At 45.0% G+C, this 22,520-nt stretch overlaps 1 protein-coding gene across 2 annotated transcripts in view; it reads left to right on the forward strand.

Annotated features, from left to right (window-relative positions):
• Window positions 1-19,174: 19,174 nt before the first annotated feature.
• The window catches only part of ATP2A1 (ATPase sarcoplasmic/endoplasmic reticulum Ca2+ transporting 1), a 32,427-nt gene continuing 29,081 nt past the window's right edge, over window positions 19,175-22,520 (forward strand). For both annotated transcript variants that reach the window (XM_081886188.1, XM_081886187.1), the window contains exons 1-3: window positions 19,175-19,505; window positions 20,925-20,942; window positions 22,088-22,170. In XM_081886188.1, the coding sequence (XP_081742314.1) occupies window positions 19,388-19,505; window positions 20,925-20,942; window positions 22,088-22,170 (219 nt within the window). In that variant the 5' untranslated portion in view covers window positions 19,175-19,387. The remainder of the gene's footprint in view (window positions 19,506-20,924; window positions 20,943-22,087; window positions 22,171-22,520) is intronic.

Here is a 22,520-nt window from a genome sequence, read left to right on the forward strand (position 1 = left end):
TGGAGTTACAAATTCTCTGCACAGCTTGTTCTAAAGCAAGAGTGGGGAATGTTTTTTGGGGGAAACCAGGGCCAAAATGTTGCATTCTGGGAAAATTTCCAGGAGCCTGATGGCAGAGGTGGGTAAGGCCAGAGGCTAAAGTGGACAGAACAACACAATGGGAGTTTTACCTTTGTATGGTAGGTGGGCTTCTTCACATTCACACAAACCTCTCTTTCCTCCATCCATCCAGGCAGGCAAGAAGCACCATCGGAATCCTGTGTGCCTATGGTTGGCCTCTGTGAGAACCAGATGCTGGACTAGATGGGGCCATTGGCTTGATCCAGAAAATTCCTCATGTGTTCTTAAGTACGTATCTGCATCTGAGTTACTTCAGAGAAAAGATTCCCAGCAGCCTAATTTGGAAGAAAACACACAGAGAGACAAACTGATGAGGCCAGCCCTATCATTAGGGAAAGCAAGGCAGTCACAATTGATTTGCCATGTCAATAAAAGGCAACAAATAGTGAATTGCTTAATATATTCTAATTGTATTTTTACTGGCGGTTGTGGGAGAGGCATCTCCAAGATTTCTGTGCCTCAGAGGCCAAAGTCACTTGTCCTCTTGACTGACGGGAGGGTATAAGACCCATTTACTGTGGTTTCCAGTGCTGGGTTTTTAATCCACGTTCACACAAAGTAATCCAAAACACATATGTATCCTTTAGGTAAAGGGACCCCTGACCATTAGGTCCAGTCGTGACCGACTCTGGGGTTGCGGTGCTCATCTCGCTTTATTGGCCAAGGGAGCCGGCATACAGCTTCTGGGTCATGTGGCCAGCATAACTAAGCCGCTTCTGGCAAACCAGAGCAGCGCACGGAAATGCCATTTACCTTCCCGCCAGAGCGGTACCTATTTATCTACTTGCACTTTGACGTGCATTCGAACTGCTAGGTGGGCAGGAGCAGGGATCGAGCAACGAGAGCTCACCCCGTCGCGGGGATTCGAACCACCGACCTTCTGATCAGCAAGTCCTAGGCTCTGTGGTTTAACCCACAGCGCCACCCGCATCCCTTGACGGGAGGGTATACCCTACAATAAATTCTGATCCCAATCTACCTTCTGCCCATCCTGATCTGCAAGATATGGAAGTGAGGAAGTCACCCCAAGATGTAACAGAGCGCATGTTTTTAACAGTGTTGGGACCTCACCTAGGATTTCACAGTGAAGGGTGGGATACGTACACTTAATGAAGTATATAATAATACTTTTTTAAAAAATGTCCTAGAGGGGTATGCCAGGCTGCCAGGGACAGTGAGATCTCAGTCCCATCTCTCACAGGCCTTTCTCAGTTGGTTCCACCGTCGCCTAAGGGATTGGCAACTTGGCCTGAGTTAACCCCATCCCTCTCTAGTGAGGCCCTGGGGAAGGTGATAAGTCGAGGATGGGGTGGGGTAACTGACCTCACCAGCTGCAGCTCCTGGCACAGCAAGGTGAAGCAAGGACATGGTGGGGAACCCCAGGCCATGCCCCACACACTCAGAGCCCCATATGCTTGTAGGTGTGTAGCCGTGCACCTGAGGAATGGTCCATTCTGAAGACATATAAAAGTCATTGCACAACCCACTGTGACAGAACTAAGGCCGTTGTAACTTTAAAGTACATTTGGCACACATGTTCCCCCCACCCCCAAATAATTCTAGGCCTCCGTAGTTTGCCCCTCACAAAGTTACAATTCCCAGCAACCCTTAACAAACTGCAGTGCCCAGAATTCTTTGAGGGTGGGGGAATGTGCTTTTGGGGTATAATGTACAGTATATGTGGCCGGATTTGTTATGTTTCCTGGGTGTTTTGTTCAAGTGGCTAGAATGCACTCTCTTCTGCTTCCTAGCCTTGTGCTTGCAACATTCATACAGGAACTTGAGTGACAGAAGTATAAATGTCCTTTTAGTGTCTTGTGTGGAAACATCCAAGAGGGTTTAGCTTTGTGCAGGAGGCCCTGGGTGCTAGAATTTCAGGGTTCTCAAGGAGAAGGGGCATAGATTCTGGAAGCCAGAACTGAGAAAATCTTGCCTCTTCATTTAATCTATTTCCCTCATTTTCTTACTTTCCAGATCTCACCAGCCACCTATTGCTGCCATTGTAGACTGTCATTATTTACCACTCTATATCCCCCTCTCAGTTCTTGGGAATGTCAGCCTGAAGACCACCCCCATGTCAGGGCCCTTCTTTCTTCACCCCTCCCTCCCTCCTCTCCTCCCTCACCCCTTTCCTTTCTCTCTCATGGCCGCTGACTTTGCCAATCCTGAAAGGTTGCAGCAGTAATCGGACCCAGGCGGGATGCAGCTGCTGGGCTCGTTATTGGGCCCAGGGAACTCAACACCCTCTCCTTGCAGCACATAAAATTCACGGGTTTCCCAGGCTGGCTCATTGCATAACTTGACCCTGAGCCCTCTGCACATGGTCTCCCTGCTCGTTCTTGCTCTGAGTGACCCGGCCTCAGAGGCCCCGCCGTGGAGATTAGGCAACACAATGGCCTGCCTCACTTCTGGGAGGGTGGCGGGGTGGGGTTCAGCCCTTGGGGACTGGAGGAAGGAATTCTGGACCACAAGATTAAGTGTGTTGCACCTGAGGCCCCGGAAGTGCTTCAGCCACTAAAGTCCCTCTCTTGTAGCAGGAGCAGAAACCATCAATTTATCTTCCTGCCAACACCTGTAATGGATGAGCCTCCCAAGTGTGCATATTACCAGCTCTCCTGCAATTTCCTTAGGTTTCCTTTCCACCTTCCAAACACAATTCAAAAGCATGTTTTAATCCAGGCTTCCTCAATCTCGGCCCTCCAGATGTTTTGAGACTACAATTCCCATCATTCCTGACCACTGGTCCTGCTAGCTAGGGATCATGGGAGTTGTAGGCCAAAAACATCTGGAGGGCCGAGGTTGAGGAAGCCTGTTTTAATCTGCCAGCCTGAAATTTAGAAGGGCCTTACATTGATAGGCAGTGCCATCTCCTATATGTTCCCCAAGAGCTGGTGCTCAAAGTGCAAATCCCTGATTCAGAACCTACTTTGGCCACATGAACTCATCAAATGTCTTTAACCTAAGGTTCCCCTCCCACCTCTGCAAAATAGACTTACCTTACAAGGTTGTCGTAAGGATAATTAAGATAATATATATGAAGTACTACTGATACTTTTTTTAAAAAAAAGTATGAATTGAAGAATCTGCAATGAGAGCCCCTACCCTCATGTTCCTTCCCTTAGGAACTAGCAGTGCCTTTGTGTCATTAGGGGGTCATTGCTCCAATCCCAATTGTCATCTCATACCTATTTGCATGCCCAGTGACCAACACACTTCATAGTAAAGAAAGTTTAATTTGGGTAGTGTAGAACCCAAGTGCAGCTATTCCATATGCCTTCCCACTATCTAATGAGCATTTTGCTCAATGTAACTTTGTTTTCATTGTGACTTTCAAGATTAGCAGAGAGTGTTCTTGTACCTGTATTATCTGTGTACCCAGTTTACACCACAAGGTCATGAAAGGCATTTTTATGGCCACTCTTCAATGGTGGGACTCCATAGTCTGAGTCTCAGCATTTTGTAGAAGTGAACATAGGAAGGTGCTTTATAATGAGTCAGACTGTTGGTCCATCTACTGTTTGAAGCAAGGTCTGTAGGAGTTTTGGGATACTGTAGATCTACAAATAAGATACTAGATTTCTTTTAGGTCATGCTTACAAATCCAGTTCTGGAAAGGAAATTTAGTTTATCAGAAGCCACCCAATCCAATGCAAGATTTCCATAAGCATGTGAGAACAAAAATGTTATCTCAGTTTCAGCTCTTTAGAAGAGCCCTTGTGGCATAAAAAGAGAGAGGAAACTCTGAGGTAGCTGCTCTACTATGAAGGAGATACTGAGAGAAATCTATACAAGCTCAGAGTGCTCAGCAGAAAGACGGCAACAGAGTAAAGCTGATCCACATGATAGATTAATGATGTTTTGAACAATAGGATTGTTCCAGAGTTCCCAATGCCTGTATTTCTCTCCTCAGCAGAAATTGTTCACCAGTTACACAAAAGTTGCTTTCTTCAAGTTTGGATGCCCAACTTTTCTATTACTAAAGCCTGATTCATACCCACAGCAGAATAAGGTTATACAATGCTGAGGTCATTAGGTAATTTGTAACACCTTGGACCACCAGTGTGCATGTGACAGAGTGTGCCATTTTTAAAATTCCTCTCCCAGTATCAAGTTTCCTGCAAATTAAAACAACAACAACAACCTAGCACATTAGGTTTTATTGTCCCTCAGTCCACACCCTCCTGTGATACTTTTCCAATTCCAGACTGTTTTTACATTGAAAAGCTGCAATCTGGAATGTGTCACATCCAAAAAATCCTGTGAACTGTAGTTTCACGCTCATGGAGCTATAGTTCCCAGCACCCTTAGTAAACTACAGTTTGCGGGGTATTGGGGGGTTGGGGAGTCGTGTGCTTTAAATGTGTGGTGTGGATGTGACCACGGTCCCTTTTGGTACCTCAGAAATCTTCCATGACTTTACCGCCTAATTCTGCTGTATGGCCTCATTTGGTATAACTAGTACCTGAGGAAGGGCACAGTTGTTCAAAATGCACCATGAATTCTGGGATAAACACCTGTTTTTCAATAAATTGCTTTCTAATATTGATTAGCTCCAATCGTTCATTGTTAGCTTTCGGTAACCTAGAGACTTCCCCCTTATTTTGGTTGTTGCCATTTTACAAAGAAGTGGAGCAATGATGAGATTGGTACTAGCCATATTGGCAAGATATATAGCCAGTGTGGCCTTCCAGATGTTGTTGAACTAGAAACTCCCATCAGACCCAGCAAACATGGCCAACAGCCAGGGATGATGGGAATTGCAGTTCAGCAACATATGGAGGTCCAAAGTTTCCCCACACCTGATATGATAGGTTGGAACACAGGTCAAGAAAGGAACACATGAACAAATACATGGGATAGATATTTGAATGAATTCCTCATCTGGGTATGATGGCATTCACCCAAGGGATCCCCAGAGGAGACAGCAGGGCAAATCTCAGCTGGGCAAATATACTTAACTGTTATATTTGAGATCTCATGGAGGACTGGCAAGGTACCAGCAGCAAAAAATAAGTGAGTATTAGGGTTGGGAGAATATGTCAGTTTTTGGTTTCTCTCATAGAATCATGGAATGGTAAGTTGGAATGGACCAAAAGAGTCATCTAGTCCAATGTAGGATTCCAATGTAGGAATCTTTTAGCCCAACGTGGAGCTCAAACTCACATCCCTGAAATTAAGAGGCCAATGCTCTACCGACTGAGCTATCAAGTCATTTCAGTTTCTAATTTTTCCAATAGTCAGCTTTCCACATTTCTGTATGAATTTGAGATTTTTTTTTAAAGTCCTCATGAAGATTTGACAGCATTTTAGTGCCAATTTCTCCTAATATACACATATGTGAAAAGCAATTTTCTGTAATAGAATACATTTTTGTATGTTATTTTCACTAATTAATAATAATAAGAAGAAGAGTTTGGATTTGATACCCCGTCTTTCACTCCCTTTAAGGAGTCTCAAAGCGGCTAACATTCTCCTTTGCCTTCCAATGCTGTAAAGAAAAATATTGCATAGGAACCTGGAATGTAAGAACCATGAACCAGGGTAAGTTGGATGTGGTAAAAAATGAGATGGCAAGAATAAATATTGACATCCTGGGCATCAGTGAACTAAAATGGACGGGAATGGGCGAATTCAGTTCAGATGACTATCAAATCTACCACTGTGGGCAAGAAACCCGTAAAAGAAGAGTTTGGATTTGATATCCCGCCTTTCACTCCCCTTCAGGAGTCTCAAAGCGGCTAACATTCTCCTTTTCCCTTTCTCCCCCACAACAAACACTCTGTGAGGTGAGTGGGGCTGAGAGACTTCAAAGAAGTGTGACTGGCCCAAAGTCACCCAGCAGCTGCATGTGGAGGAGCGGAGATGCGAACCCGGTTCCCCAGATTACGAGACTACCGCTCTTAACCACTACACCACACTGGCTATAACATTTATATCAACACTTTATACTGGTATATGTATTTTAATACATCAGAGGAGGTGCAGATTTCAACAGATGACTGTGCTTCAGTTCACATCTTGTTCCAGAAAGTGCAAATTAGATAAATCTGACTTTAAATGTGTGCTGACTCTCATTTTTCCTTCATCCCTAATATGTGTCTGTGTGTATCTTCCTATATATAATAGATGGAAGAAGGAAGAATAACTATAGAAGGATGGAACAAGAAAAGTTATTATAAATCATACCAAAGGAATGGTTGTGTTAGTCCACTGCAGAAAAATCAACTAAGAGATTGGTGGCACCTTAAAGACTAACAAATTTATCACAAAAGTAATTTTTGCATCGTACTTGTGAATCCATGTGATTCGGTTCCACTTGAATCAAAGCATAAGCTGTTGTGTGAGAGAGAACCCATCTCACATTACTATATTTTTGTTTTATCTTATGCCACAATACATTTGTTGACATTGAAACTGCTACCACCAGATTCTTGCTGGTTGTCTTTATGGTAGATCACAAAACATTTAATTTGTAGGCACTCTGAAAGGAAAATGAGATTTTGATGTAGAGGTCAAGATGGATTTGTTTAAATCAAACCCTTGACTGAAAAAGCAAGTATAGTTTAAGTTAAGACAAAATGGACATTGCCTTGATTACTAAACAGTCCGTGCTCCTAATGCTTTTTAGACTAATCTGCAGCCTAAACCCTGATTTCAACACCATGCATTACAGGTTGTCTGGAAGTCTTGCTTCTCTGTTCATGGCATCTGTGAGTGACATGTGTCAGAAACAGGCGAACAAATCAGCAGCTGGGATGGTCTGTGGGTGAAAACACAGCAAGGCCATGGAACAGGTGTGGGACGATGATAGATGGGCTCTGGACAATGTAGTGACCCTGGATTATGTGCAAAGGCTGGAGGGAATGGAGGAGAGAAGGGTGGAATGGAGGACCAAACTAGTTTTGCCTTTGTCTCTCCTGACCACCCGTCGCCCACTACTCAACCCCACCCCTCCTGAGCCGCCTGCCCCTACATGAACTCTGAAGGATACTTTCCTGTGGATATTTATTTCTAGCCTTGAGCTCCTGGGAAAGCCCCGGAGGATGCTACTGCTGTCTTGTCAGGGACTTTACACCTGCTAGTGCTGCTACAAATGGGGTTGAAATGCATTACATTTGTCTTAATTCGAGGACAAAGTAGATGTGATGATGGAAATCCCACAATCAAGTCTCCCCCTCCTTCCTTTTTAATAGGAAAAATGCAGCCACTATGGGAGCCAGCCATTTCAGATTAAGGCTGCAATGCTGGAGAGGTTTTTGTTTTTAACCTATTTACCTCCTGTAGCATTTTCCTTCATTTAAATTCCCTCTCTTTCTTGCTATTAATTGTCCCATGAGGCCAATACAAGCTTGGGAGTGATAATTTCAACCAGGAAGAGGATGTAGGAATAGGGTTACTGGCCACTGCTCCCAGGACTGTGGTCCAGATCTGAATTCAGCCCTTCTGTGCCTGTATGCGCCATTTGAAATAAAATGTATGTGATCCCATCACAGATCTCCCACCATCTCATCAAAGTGCCTCTAGCCTAAACAACCTTAAGCCCAGATTTTCCTCTGAAGTTCAACAGTCTTCTCTAATTCGATCTGGACTTCCCAGCTCTGCCGGCTGGGACTGACTGGCTGCCTAGTTCAGTGTGATGACACAAGCTTTATTAATGGGACAATTTGCTTTTTTATATTGAATTGATATTATATCATTGTTGTTGTAGTCTCTTCAGCTAGTTGATGTTCTATGGGCTCCTGACTTTGTTTTGGTGTATAAGCTCAAGCCTTTGTTTCTTCATCATCTTCTGGAATAAATTTAAGGTGCATTCTGTTGCATCTAAATGAAAAGACCACCTGGTCTTTAAATGTCTGTTGAACATGCTTTAAATGTGGATCTGCCTTTAGCTGAAAATAACCCATTGTTTTTACAGTGGTACCTCAGGTTACATACGCTTCAAGTTACATACGCTTCAGGTTACACACTCCACTAAGCCAGAAATAGTGCTTCAGGTTAAGAACAGTTTCAGGTTAAGTACGGACCTCTGGAACGAATTAAGTACTTAACCCAAGGTACCACTGTATTTTAAAATGTAAGCTACATTGAAGTATTTTTCAATGTGGAAAGGTGAGGTAAAGATAAACATTTCTGAAACAATTCTGCAACAGTTCTGCTAGACACCAAAGATGTCTCAGGTCTCTCTCTCTTTCTGTGCCTCCCCTCTGGAATGAAAGAAATTCAAAAATGCTGTTTCTCATTCTCCCCACCCCACCTACATTCCTTGCAGGTAAATTTCCTATTTGGGACAACATCCATAGCAATTCAGAGTACCTCCAGTCTGTCGCTATTTTGCAGGAGGTAATCTATGTGCATAACAGAACATTTAGCACATTTAAAGTGGATTAAAGTGCTCTGTTGCCTAGTACAGCAATTTTCCTTTTATGGACTGTTTTGGAAAGTAACAGGGAAATGTAATGAAAAGTGTAGGATGGATCAATGACTAATGCGAACACCCTATAAGCAAATCAGGATGAATGAAGGATTAATACTTACAGTTGTATAACTGCCCTGCAAACAAATAAGAATTAAGGTTCGGAAAATAGTACTGTGCAGCATTGTGCAAGCAAGTCAGGATGAATATTCAAGCAACTGGTAGTCTCAGGTGCCCTTAAGAGCCAGTAATGCCCTTTAAAAAAAACAAGCCTGACTCCTGTTAGGCAACACTTCAAGCAAAAACAGCTTGTGTTCATTTGAATCATCAAAATGGTGGCAACCAGGAGAGCCAAACTATGTTCTTCTTCACTAAGATTGATTAAGATAGAGAGGCAGCCTTCAGATTAAATTGGTAGCATAACAGTCTGCCCTGAACCACCATGGCCTTCTCATAGTTCTGCTGACGAGGACCGTCTGGAATCAGTTCTGCGAGGTAACATAAAACTGTCCTTTTGAAGAGGGGCAGCTTAGGGCCAAACTATATGTGTCACCATTCAGAGCATGGCTTAAGCTGGCAGCTTTCATTATGAAAGGAAAGGAGCTAGTTGGGCCCTGTTCTGGTACATGCTCCCAGTGAGGATCAGGACCCCGTGCTAGGTCACATCAGCACCGTACATTTAAAGCACTCTTACACCACTTTAATAGCCAGGGCTCCTCCCCCCCCCAAAAAAAGCTCTGGGAACTGTAGTTTGTTAAGGATACTGAGAGTTGTTAGTAGACCTCTATTCCCCAGCACAGAGCTACAATTTCTAGAATGGTATAACAACCAGTCCTTTACCCCAGGGAACTCTGGGAATTGTAGCTCTTGAAGGGACTAGGGGTCTCCTAACAGCAGCCTTGACAAGCTACAGCTCCCAGGATTATTGGGGAGAAGCCATGATACTGCTTTAAATGTATGGTGCAGGTATGACCTAGTTTCCTGCCAAAAATTGCAACTGTTTGCTACATGTTTACCACATATAACACTTTGGGGAACAAATAGCAACCCTGGTGAGTGATATTTTGTGAGAAACTGGACTGGGGCCCAACGGAGCTGCTTTATCAAAAGCATGAGAAATGTCACATGTAGTTTGTCCCCAAATATTAATTGTCACAAGGTCTTCTTGCTCTCAGCTCATGTGTATCATTAATGCATGTAACAGAGAGTAGCATCGCTGTGGCGGACTCCCAGTCACATGCCTTCACTTCAACACCTGAAGTGATGTAGGGATTTGAGGTAAACTGTATGCTTCAGACATTGAAATGTTTGTGTGTGTGGATAGAGGGAGGGGATGGAGGCAAAGACAGCTGGCACAATGCTTCACATACATGAACAATATCCCACTTTTCCCCTGAACTACTTGTGCAGCTATAAGAGAGGGCTGTTTCAGTACTTTATTTATTACATTTATACTCGTTCCTTCTTGTCTCACTAGAGATGAAATTCAATCCAGCTCATATTTAAAGCTACATCTGTCAAAGCTACACTTGCAGTTATCTGAATTTTGTGATGCAGTTCTCCAGCCAATTGTTTGTAAAAGTCATGTATGAGGGGGAAGTGTGCCTTAAAATGGATATGTTTGTGAAAAGAACATATAAAGATGCATTATAACGGGAGAAATGGCCTGAAAAACTGTGCACCATAGTCAAAGCAGCATGCAAAAATGGGTTTATTAGTAGAAATTTCATGTGGATTAAATCTCAAATTGCTGCAGCACTGAATTCCAGACTGGAAGAATGAGAAACTGAGAGAAACAAAATGAACAGAACCTTCCAGCCCTACCCAGGATGCTCCGACAGCATAAAACCTGGTGGAAACATATCAAAAATACATTAATTAAAATTAGAGGGTTTTTAAAAATTTAAATTGCCTATATGTACCTACCCCTTCATAGGTCACTGCCTTGTCGTGGCAAAGGAGCTTGAAAAACTCCAAGAAGCTATGAGCTGTGCCGTGCAGGGCCACCCAAGACGGACAGGTCATAGTTTAGAGTTTAGACTAAATGTGATCCACCTGGAGAAGGAACTGGCAAACCACTCTAGTATTTTGCCAAGAAAACTCCATGGACATAAAAAAAGGAGAAGCTTTGAGAAGAAAGTGAGAGTTTCCAAGGCATGTTCTGGTTCATGGGATCACGGAGAGTCAAACACGACTAAGACGACTAAACAACAAACAAAAATATGTACCTATTGTCTGCCAAAGTCATGGACAAATAAAAATATTCAAATCCTGCCTGAGCATGGCCTGTGAAGGGGACTTTTTTTTCTCTCCCAGGAGGGAGAGATTCCAAGGACAGGGAGCCACCAAGGGGGAAGCCCTTTCTCAGGGGGCTGTACCTTCCTTGCCAAACACAACTGTGAACCTTCAAGAAGGGCCTCTCCCCCTCTGGTCGTAAATTGCACATTGGGGCATATGCAGAAAGGTCTGCCATCAAATCTCCTTCCCATGAAAGTCCTGAAGCTTGTGCTTGCCCTTATAAGGAGGAAGTCGTGTGTGAAATGGAACTACACGCAGATCTGGTTACACGTCTCCTCGGGAAACTCTGCTATTACGAGGCGATGGACAAATGCACATAATAAATACATGGGGATTCCGGCTGGCACAATACTCATGATAATCATATGTAATTGTTCATGTGTGCCTTCTGGTCTCACCCATGTAATGGCAAGAAGACAGGATGGGAAAAACCTGGAATGGGTTACAAATCAGGAATGCGATTAACAATGACGCTAAGTATTTTAGAGAGAAGGCCCCTAGGCAAACGAGGCTCCTTGGCAGTAGTTCAAATATCTGGTGCTTCCCAATGTGGAAAGTGCCCAGCTCACTCCAGGCAAGGGACTTCTTGGAAATTTCCTGCCATTTAGGAACATGGTATCTCTTTTTGCAAGATGGGAAAGTGGTGGCCAAGTTCCTGGCCAGAGGCAGAACTGACAATATTGTAATGGGTGGGTCAGCTGGTCTGGCTGACATCCTAAGGATTCCGCCCACAGGCACTGTGACTCTGGTTGTAAAAAGAAACTGCTAGAGTAGTAGATCTCCTCGCTTCCAGACCACCTGTTTATTGACTATTCAAGCTGATTTGTTTGCAGAAAGTTTGTGGGGAGTTAAGCAACACTAGCCGTGGAGCAAACATTTATGCTGATTTGTTTGCAAGGATGTTATACAACAGTGCTTCAAGCAATTGCTTTCCAGGGCCTTTTCATGTCACTTTCCCTATTGCAAAAAAGTCTGTGGGGTTTTTTTTGGAGGGGGGGGAGTGAAGAGAATATTTGTGTCACAAGAGCTTCAGATCAACAACAACCTGAATTTGCCAGTATGTGACTGAATCACACCTCTGAATGGTAACAGAATCATAGAATTGTAGAGCTGGAAGGGCCACGAGGGTCATCTAGTCCAACCCCCTGCAATGCAGGAATCTTTCACCTAATGTGGGGATTGAACCCAAAAGCCTGAGATTAAGAAAGTCTCGTGCTCTACCAGTCTGGAAATGCCTGGGTGAAACTTGGACAAGTTTAGCCCAGCAGATTCCCTTTCATTGAGCATATTGGCACTAATGTGCCTTTGCATAACTAAAGAAATGGCCACTGATTCCTTCTGGACTGGTAGTGAGCATGTCTGTCTTTCCACAGTTTCCCCCAATTTGTGGTGGATGATGACACCAGGCAGTCTACAAAGATGATGCAGTTTTACTTCAGAGTGGTAGGAAAGAGGACTTTACGTAACCCTCTAGTTACGTAAACTTTGGGGTGTGAAAGCGGCAAACTCGGAAGTATTTTACCGGGTTTTGCTGCTCGCGCATGCGCAGAAGCAGTCCTCGGTTGCGGAAACCTCAGGATCCGACTGGACCTCCAGAGCAGATCCCGTCCGCAACTGGAGGTACCACTGCATTGCTCTCTGCAAGAACCCTATGGTGCTGATGGTTCCCTTAGAAATCCCCTAGAAATGTGTAAATACAATCATCTACCATAAAAACACACAAGTCAGTCTCTATTTACCTCGTCCAAAGGGAACAGGACCTGTGTACATTGTGCACTCCTGAAATTGTCACTGCTTGGAGGATTAGAGAGGGCATAACAATATTGTTCCCCTGAAAAGTGCTAAGAGCTAGCTGAATTCTCAGAATTTATTTATTTATTGAAATGTTTATGTCTGTACCATCAACAAAGGCTCCAGGAAAGGCTAACAAAGATCTATGTAAAACAGTCCCTGCAGACAGCTTACATACAACCTGACATGCACAGCACACAAGGAAAAGAGGTAGGGAGGGAAGAGGGGAAAAAGCAAGCTCAGACCGTAGTCCTTTGTTACAGAGTTCTTGTAACCACCAGCTGGAATGGACAGATTTGGAGAGGAGGAGCCAAATGTTTCTGGCCTTTCAGCAGAACAGATGGAGAGGCTTTGCAGTCCCAGTCCAGCTCTCCCTCTATAGCCTTTGGCTGAAGACAGAAGACAGTTGAGGCAGGGGCCTGTTGAAGCTGGTCTTTCAGCAAAGCCATTGCAGAGGTCCTGTGGTCCCGTCTCCTATAGCCTGATGAAATGGCTGTATCAGCTGTCAAGGGCTTGAATGTCCCAGTCTCCTGCTTCTTGTTATGCATTGCAGATGATTTTAAGAGTTGGCAGGATGGAATGGGCTGAAACCTGGGATTTGGACTGTGACACTTAGGCCTGCCTAGTCCAGCATCCTTTCCCCCACAGGGGCTAACCAGATGCACACAGAGAGCACAAGAGACCTCTCCCACTGTCATTCTGCAACACCTGGAATACTGAGAAATGTAGAGAGGCTCTGTTCCACGTGCTTCCATCACTGGAAGGACAATGGATAGCAATGGAGGGCAGAACCATAGAACGGAAGCTGTGGTACTCAGTCTCTAGGGAAGTTTGCCTTGCTCTGCACACACCATACATTTAAAGCACATGCGAAGCACATGACTTACTCCAAAGAATCATGGGAGCTGTAGTTTACCCACCACAGAGCTGCAAGTCTCAGCACCCTGAACAAATGACTTTTCCCAGCATTCTCTGAGGGAAGCCATGTGCTTTAAATGTGTGGTGTGCACAGCCAGTATCTGGGGTGCTCAGGGGCACAGGGGATCTGGGAGCTGAGCTCTCTGCAGGCAGGGCAAGGATGTGGCGAGGGGGTCAGCATCAGGTTAAAGCAAAGAATGTCACTGCAGCAGCCGTCACGTAACCCTATCTTCCTCTTTACTGCCCGCAAACCATTGCACACGCAAGGATTTGGTGTCCGTGGGCCAGAGGATTTAATGTTCCCATCGGGGAGAGACCTGCGGAATCACATGTCTTTTGGGTGCAGAGGCAGCAGCAACGAGATGGTCAGAGAGTGGAGGATGGGCTAAACCACCTTCAAAAACAGCCGAGTTATGAATATATTCCAAACAAAAGGATGCAGCAAGGACAACCAAAAGTGGCTTGTTCACATTAGTTTTGCAGTTGCCCATCTCCCATGGATGTTACTGCTTCAGACTGTGCCTTGGGGCAGGGCAGTTTTTAGGCTAGAGGGGGCAAATGCTCTCTAATGGGGCACCCTCCTCTGCTGGTGGATGCCTGGTGGGCATTGGTGGTGGCAACACGCTGATCAGCACCAGGTAGATGCAGCTTCAATGCTACACAACGCTGCAAAATGACATTATGTCGGAAGCACTGTAGGGTATTAAAATGGCAGCTGCCCAGCATTGATGGGGACAGTAGTTATTTATTATTTCTTGAGTTTATATACCTGGAGGTCTCAGGGCAGTTCACAGAAAATGAGGCTCCAGGGCAGACCGTAATTGTGAACCCTGCTGTGATGCTGGGGCCCCAGGAGGTGCTCCAAAGCACTGCAATTCTGATGCAGGACCTGGTGGTGGATTTGAATGCTTTCCTGTGCAAATATTCCCTCTAAATAAAAAATGTGCTGTCAGGGAGAAAGGTTCCGCTCCAGTCCACTTTCTGAGCACAGGAAGGTTTTGAACAAGGGAGCATTTAACCATATGATTTCCCCTCTACCTAGTGTATGAAAATATAGTCCATTCTACCACCTCAATGGACTTTGTCACCTACCGTATTTTTTGCTCTATAAGACTCACTTTTTCCCTCCTAAAAAGTATGGGGAAATGTGTGTGCGTCTCATGGAGCGAATGCAGGTGCGCAGATATCCCAGAAGCCAGAACAGCAAGAGGGACTGCTGTTTTAACTGCACAGCGATCCCTCTTGCTGTTCTGGCTTCTGAGATTCAGAATTATTTTTTTCTTGTTTTCCTCCTCCAAAAACTAGGTTCGTCTTGTGGTCTGGTGCGTCTTATAGAGCGAAAAATACGGTAATTACCACCGCCTAACCTCACCTCATACATACAGACCAGGCCTCAGATGATGGAGGTGATAGGACAAGTCCCATTATTTGTTGACACGTCCCATTGCTGCAACTACTAAACTTTCCATAAACTCTTATACATCTGGATTGGCATCTGGATGAGAAAGAGGCGTCATTCCTCAAGGAGCAAAGCTGCCATACGGCAGGCCTCCAGAATTTGTGAACCACATACCCCATCACCTGTGGTCTACTAGCATCTCTCTTTCTCTCACACTGTTTTTAAAATAGTCCCAAGAAGGCTGAAAAGCCAGACAAGTTATCAGGCTTCCATAGTTACAGGGAATAAATGGAGAGAAAGTATACTCTGCTTTGAAATGGCTGAAAGGAGAAAGAAAATCACCCTGAAGAAGAGTTTTCTAGTTTGAAACAGGTCTAGCCTTTTCAGAAACTCTTGTTCATAATAAGAGGCAGCACACTTCATATTCCCTGACTCTCAATAGCCTATGTGGAGGGGCCATGTGGGGGCTCATTGAAAGTGGGGTGATTAATGAGGCATAGGACCCTTGCGTTAAGATGAATCTCCAAATCCATGAGAGCAGAGTGCTCATAATACTATATTGGTGCATACTTCCCCTTGCTTCTGTATTGTGCTTTGTTTTGTACAGGCTTGTAACCACAACAATTATGTGTGATTATATTTGTTGTTTGTAATGTTTAATGAAAATAATGAAAATTATTTTAAAAAGAAAGCAAACAATAAGTTCAGGGCATTGTGGTTGAAGACTCTACAGCTGTGTTCACACTCCCATTTACTGTGCCACCCGCGTCCCTTATATGTATCCTTTAGATTGGTCTAAAAGACAATTTTTTAATGTACTCAAGTCATTCCTAATTTGTCTCTAACCAAGGTGTGAACTTCTTTGCCTAAGGTAAAAAAATGTCACATTGTCTCCTGGTGTGTACAGAAACAGAAACTAAATGGGGAAAGAGCTGTGAAATGCAGCGGGGGTTGGGATGAGGGTAAGGGGAGGACAACTTCATCTGGTCCTGTGAACACACCCTCAATGCAAAGTATCATTTGTTCATTTTGTCAAAGTGTTGATTCCCAGAAGGGGCTTATGGATGTGTGAAAAGCTCTTACAGTCCCTACCCTCAGGCTTGCACTATAAAATACATGGCACAAAAGGAAGAAGGGATGAGGAAGGAGGAGGGGGGGGGGAAACAACAGATTAATTTTAGAGGCCCCTTTGGGTATACTTCCTCTCGCTTTTGGCACTGGCATGGTGCAGTTCTTGTCTCTGGCTGCGTGTGAGATCAGATGGTGCTGTTCGGTCAGCATACTCAGCTTGCCTCTCTTGGCTCCAGGGGTGTCCCTGAGGAAAAGCTCCGTGCTTCAACGTTCACCCAGAACATGAACAGCTGCTGTGAAAAAAATACGCTGCCAGTTTCAGTGGGGAATCCTTTCCCAAAACAACACAGGTTAAAACCCCACCGTGGCCCTGTCTGTGATATGAGGTTTCACCTCCCTTCTTCTCCTGCTTCCTCCTTCCCAGATTAAAAAGTTTTTGGGAGCAAGAGCCCCTCTCTTCCTCCTCCTCCTGCCCGCTCTCCACCAAGTCCTTAGAAATCCAGACATATTCATCACCTCTTTACTTGATGAGTTGATGGAGCTCCTTCTATCTAGCACTCTTCTTGTGTTCAGGTACTTCTTGGAAAGAAGCTGTCACTTCCACACAAATGTCAAATACCAGGGATGGGGGGGGGGGAATGTTTGCAATGCTCAAGGAATCTGGTTCATGTCCCTGACCCCCACTCCTTCCCCAGTTACCCTCCCAGAGATTAAGCCATAGCAGAGGAACTGGCTCTCAACTTCTTACTCAGATTGCTCAAGCACCTGCCCTCCCTGCAACCCCCCGGCCCTAAAAAAACCATGATGATGATGATGATGATGATTATCCCATCCATGGCACAAAGCCTTGGCATTACATCTCACCTCACAACACACTGTGTGATCCTAAGAAGCTGGGTGCCCATGGCCAACAAAACTGTGCCTTGTTCCATTTCTTGAGGACTGGCATCTTGATTAGGCAAAATGGCATGTGATGGATGCACACATATACAAAAATCTTTGGCCTGAGGAGGAGCCTCAAAATTATTATTCAAATGTTAATCATTTATTTTTATTTTTCTGTTGGTTTCCAGCTTTTAATATCTCATTTGAGTTTTCAGTAACCACCAACACCTTAGCTACTATTTTTATCCAGCTTCAGACAGCTTGCTATCAATCCAACAAGAGGTGATAATCTTACCGCATGGAGCCAGCTTTCTTGGGTTGGAGGCTTATGCCCTTAGGACATGAACCAATAAAAACAATTTGTACATAACGTCTGTTGAAACACCACAGCAAGAAAGCTTCAGGCAACCCATGATCACTGATTAATATGGTTGCTCGAATGGATGCGCTGGCTGGGCAGGGAGGCAGATAGGTCAATATAGCCTCACAAGGAAGGAGAAAGTTCCAGAATAAAATAACCTCAACTTGAAATCTGGACAGCTATTGCCAGTCACTGGCTTCATCCAGACTTCCTTTTGTGCTGTTTTTCCATACCCTCCAACATTTCTCCAATGAAAATAGGGACATCCTAAATAATAATAATAATAATAATAATAATAATAATAATAATAATACCTCACGCATCTGACTGAGTTGTCCCAGCCACTCTGGGAGGCTTCCAACATATATAAAAACATAATAAAACATCAAACATCAAACACTGAACTGCCTTCAGATGGCTTGGCGGTCAGATAACTCCATATCCTCCAACATTTATTTGATGAAAATAGGGATGTCCTAAAGAAAAGCAGGACATTCCAGGATCAAATCAGAAACCAGGACAGCTTCTCTAAATCTCGGACTGCCCCTGGGAAATTAGGACACTTGGAAGGTCTCTGTTTCTAGACACAGGTCCACATTGTGTCAGAGTGCTTTTTTCCTTTCTTTTTTTGCCCCAGCACTTTCCCCATGAAAACCTTTTGAGAACAAAAGAAATAAATGCAAGAACCTAGTTTTATTTCATTTCTTATTACGCTGAAGAAAAATGCCGAGGTCACCCAGTACAGCTGGGAACAGGTTTAAGACAGCTATAGGCCTCACAGGCACACTGCATTGAAAGCAGTATCATACTGCTTTCAATGGCTGTGGCTTTCCGCAATGAATCTTGGGATGTGTAGTTCGCTAAGGGTGCTGTGAGGTGTTAGGAGATCTCCCCCCCCATTGCCCTCACAGAGCTACAATTCCCAAAGTTCCCTGGGAAGAGGAATTTACAGTTTAAGAATGCTGGAATGACCACTGTGAGGGGAATAGGGGTCTCCTCACACCTGTCAGCAGTCAGCACTTATAACAAACTACAGCTCCCATGATTCGTTGGGGAAAGCCATGACTGTTTAAAGTAGTAGAAATATTTAAATATTTTGTGCAGATGAGGCCATAGTCTCTCTCCATTACATTAAAAACATAAGAAGTCACTTGCCACAGGGATTATGACAACCTCCACAATAAAGGGCTGTTTGTGTTGTTTTAAACAGTATTATATATTGGTGGAAGACCTGTGGTTACTAGCTACAATGGCCAGAGACACAGCAACCATGCTTAGAGGCCACACACCTCAAGTAACAGATACTGAAGATAAATGACAGAACGTAGAATATCTGATTGGTCATGGTCAGAAACTGCATCCCGAGGTAGACGGGCTATTGCTCTGATACAGAAAATAAAAAGAATGTTTCAAAACACGTATACACGTTTTTATACGTATACAGGCATAAGCATGTTTGAGTAATTATGTAACATTTAATTCTGCGCAAATGAAGAAGACGCGGCAAGCAGATTGATCTAATAGCATATATGGGAGCGAGGGCAACCCAGTCCTCTGTGTGTCTTCATTATAGACGACAAGTGACAGAAATAAACCCTAAATCTGCTAGAGACAGGAGGGGGAGGCTAGGGTGAGATCTCTTGCAAGGAACAGGCGAACATTTGAGTGACACATGGGTCTGTGGACACCCGGCCTCCTCTCCCCTGCTCTCCCCCCCACCCCGCCAAGCCAAGCCAACCACCCTCCTGGCTTCTCCCTCTCAAGTCAGCAAAAAATACCTTCTCTCCGCAGAAGGCCATATGTGAGTTGGTGGCTGAGGTGATGTCAGCACCAGTCACCCAATGGGGGCCCACCGACAATGTCCGGGGATCTGGGCCCCGGTCTGCCTCATAAGGACGTGTGCCAGCCTCCGAGCTCGGTGAAGGCTTCTGTGCGAGGACGGGTCGTGTGGGCTTTCCCTCCATCGTTGGATACCGTGTGCCAAGGACCATGGTCTGTTGAGAAGGAGAAGGAACTCAAAAGGGGGCACGAGTGACCGCACAAGTCAGGGGGGTCGAAGAAGCAGGCCGAGCCGACAGGAAGAGAGGAGCACCTTTTCACACAGCAACGGGGCAGCTGTGGTTGGGCAACGATGGAAAACGCCCACGCCAAAACAGGGGAGGAGTGCTTGGCTTACTTTGGAGTGAATGAGCATTCAGGCCTCTCTCCCGAGCAGGTGAAGAAGCACCTGGAGAAATACGGATACAATGGTGAGTGGCTGCCTGAGTTATAGGACCATGTTGGTACCCACATGTCAAGGTGCCAGGATGCAGAGAAGGGCAGAGGGAGGGAGGGAGGGAGATGCATGGAAGGATGGAAGGATGCAGCTGAAAGGATGGCCACCTAAATACGGATATGAGAACCAAAGGAAAGCCAAGGATGATCGGGCAAGAGATGGAGAGGTGGATGGATGCAGAGCCATGGCTTCTAGACAAAAAGGGCGGATGCACACACACAGAGGAGGTGGAATGGTGGGGTTTCAGTACATGCCAAAGAAGAATTGTTACATAGGCATAGGAAGGGAAGGAAGAGCCTGATTAAGTAGGCAATGGAAGGTGAACAGGGATGGAGGCAAAAGCAAAGGAGAAGAGCAGTGAAGATTATTAGGATGGGGGGAGGTAGCCAGGCTGGGGACAGGGCAGCTGCTGCTTTGCTAAGAATAACCCAGTAATTCCCTTTGGTATGAAACAGATATTAAAATTGCTGATGGGCAACTTGTAGGAGCAGCCGGGAGGTTGCCTTGGGGGGCGGGGGGTTGATATTCCACAGCCGCTAAGGGACAGGCTGGCTGGATGCAGGGTAACTGGGGAGGGGGTGATGTCCTTGGGGAACATGAGTTTAGCAGTTAAGTGAAATGGTAGTGGTTTATTGGGAAGGGTGTCAATATGAAGAGGGGAGGCTTTTTTGTTTGTTTGTTTTTGCAGGGGGTAGTAGTATCCTGCTGAAGATGCAGACAGTTAAGCAACAAGGACAATGTATTCCTCCCTGTTTCCCCATGCATGATATCCTCTAGCATCCAAGTCTTAACTTTTAGGGAAGGGAATTGAGGGGGGGGGGTTTACAGGACACAAGTACATGGCACAGATATGATAAGGTGGGGTTGCTGTGAGTGTGTACCTATTCCACTATGTTGTGTTATGCACATGAGTATGCAACTGGCTGCAACTCCTTGTGGAGTCCTGCTAACAAGGGGCATCTCACACCCAACTTAATTCTGCGGCAGCAGCTCTGGCCCAATGGCTTCTTTCAAAACTATAGCCCATAACCTTAATTTTGGTAGAAGGCCCCTTTGCTGTCTGTAGCTGAGACCCATGTCCACCTCATAATTAACCTGTGTCTGCCTCACAATCAGTTCTATAATCCTAAGCATGACCCCATGGCTTGTTTCTAACTGTTCAGTTCTGATCTGCGATATTAACCTTCAACTCCATGTGAGAAGCCAGCCTCATTAACTTAACCACAGAGCCTTTTTTCTCTTGTCTCCACCTTTGCCTGACAATCCAGTCCACAAAGTCATAATAAAACACAACCCTAACCCGCTTCTCTCTCTCTCTTCTCTCTCTCTCTTCTCTCTCTCTCTCTCTCTCTCTCTCTCTCTCTCTCTCTCTCTCTCTCTCTCAACCCCACAGAACTCCCAGCTGAAGAAGGTGAGTCCCTAATACTGGTGTGGAAAGGTGTTGGGAAGTGTTAGGACATAGGAAGCCCCACTGTACCCTGATCTTACCTGGCTCAAATTCTCTCTGCTGACTTTGTAAAGCAGCAATTACAGCTGCCAGGTCTCTGTTTTGGCTTTAAGTTTTAAACCTTTAGCTATCTTTCCGGTTTTCCAAAGCAAGGACTAAAATGTCAAGATGGGGAACTATAATCAATGGGGCTTTTTTTTTTTTTTTTTTTTTTTGCTTGCCCTGAAAAGTTTTCCCATTCTCTTCAGCTTACCCTTCCCATCAAATTTCAGTCTGAGGCACCAAGCACAAAAAAGTTCATCCCCTAAACAGCTACTAGGCCTCACCCGTAGCCCACCAGGCTCCCTTGACAATCTCCCAGGCTCCATTCACAGGCTTCTTCTTGCCCAAGCCTATGGCACCTGGCTATCCTACCAGACAGACCATACACTTGCCTTAAGAAAAGAGGGTTGGGTATACACCAGCCTTTGAGGTGTTGCTGAGCCAGCAATGGGGGTTGTGGGGCCACTTACAAGAAGAGAGTTGATTTCTTCCTTTCACTTATGGGAAAGGGGGTGAACATTGCTTTGGAGGGAGAAAAATCAACTTGGAGGAGGCAATCTGGAGAGAAACAGCAGAGATGTTAAGCACCAACCATCACTTCTTAGCCCCAAGTTCCCTTCCTGAAGTGGCTTGTTCTCTGTCAGGCATTTGTTAATGCATAGTTAGACACTCAGGGAGTATCCATATTTCCTCTTATCTGCTCAATTGGAACAAATGGCAATTCAGTATTTTCTGCATTGACATTTACTCCGATTTAGCGCTGAAGAGTGGCTTTTCCCTTGGAATGGAGTGGGGCAAGAGGAAAACCGATTGGACCTGTGCTTTCTAAGCATGGCACAAGTGGAAATGTGGATGAGCTCTCAGGAAAAGAGCACCTGGGGGGCTTATAGCTCACCTAGACCTCCCTGACTAGGTTTTGCTCGAAACCTATCATAGAGAATCCATCTTTCATGGCAAACGTACGTCATTTCAGGTGCCCTCCCCAATCCCTTTCTAGCTAACTGCCCTCAGAAACTGGAATTTTTGTGCCCTCTGATCCTTTAACACCTCCCTTTCTTGCTTGTCAGGCAAAACCATTTGGGAGCTGGTGGCGGAACAATTTGAAGACTTGCTTGTCAGAATCCTACTACTCGCAGCTTGCATCTCCTTTGTAAGTGACTGTGGCCTTGTGGGTGAAGAAATTTGGGTTACTCAGAGAAGGGCCTTTGAAATACAGCCAGCATTGGGAAGGAGAGGCGAGTGGTTTGGGGGCACATGGAGGGAAACAGTCGAAAGGAGACACATCCTAGGCAAGAGATGAACCAGTTTCCTTTAGAGTCAATGGCTGATGTGTACCAATGCCTGTAGTTGGTGTGCTGAGAAGCTTTGCTGCCATATTGATACGCTGCATCATCAATCACTGGAAGCGTTCACTGGGACCTAATATGACTCAAGGCTCAGTTTTGGAACATATTCTATAGTATGGCACACGGTATGCGTGAAGTAATGTTAAAGAAACAT

This window comes from Podarcis melisellensis (assembly GCF_964234715.1).
Source record: "Podarcis melisellensis genome assembly, chromosome: 13".
In the NCBI taxonomy this organism is placed as follows: domain Eukaryota; kingdom Metazoa; phylum Chordata; class Lepidosauria; order Squamata; family Lacertidae; genus Podarcis; species Podarcis melisellensis.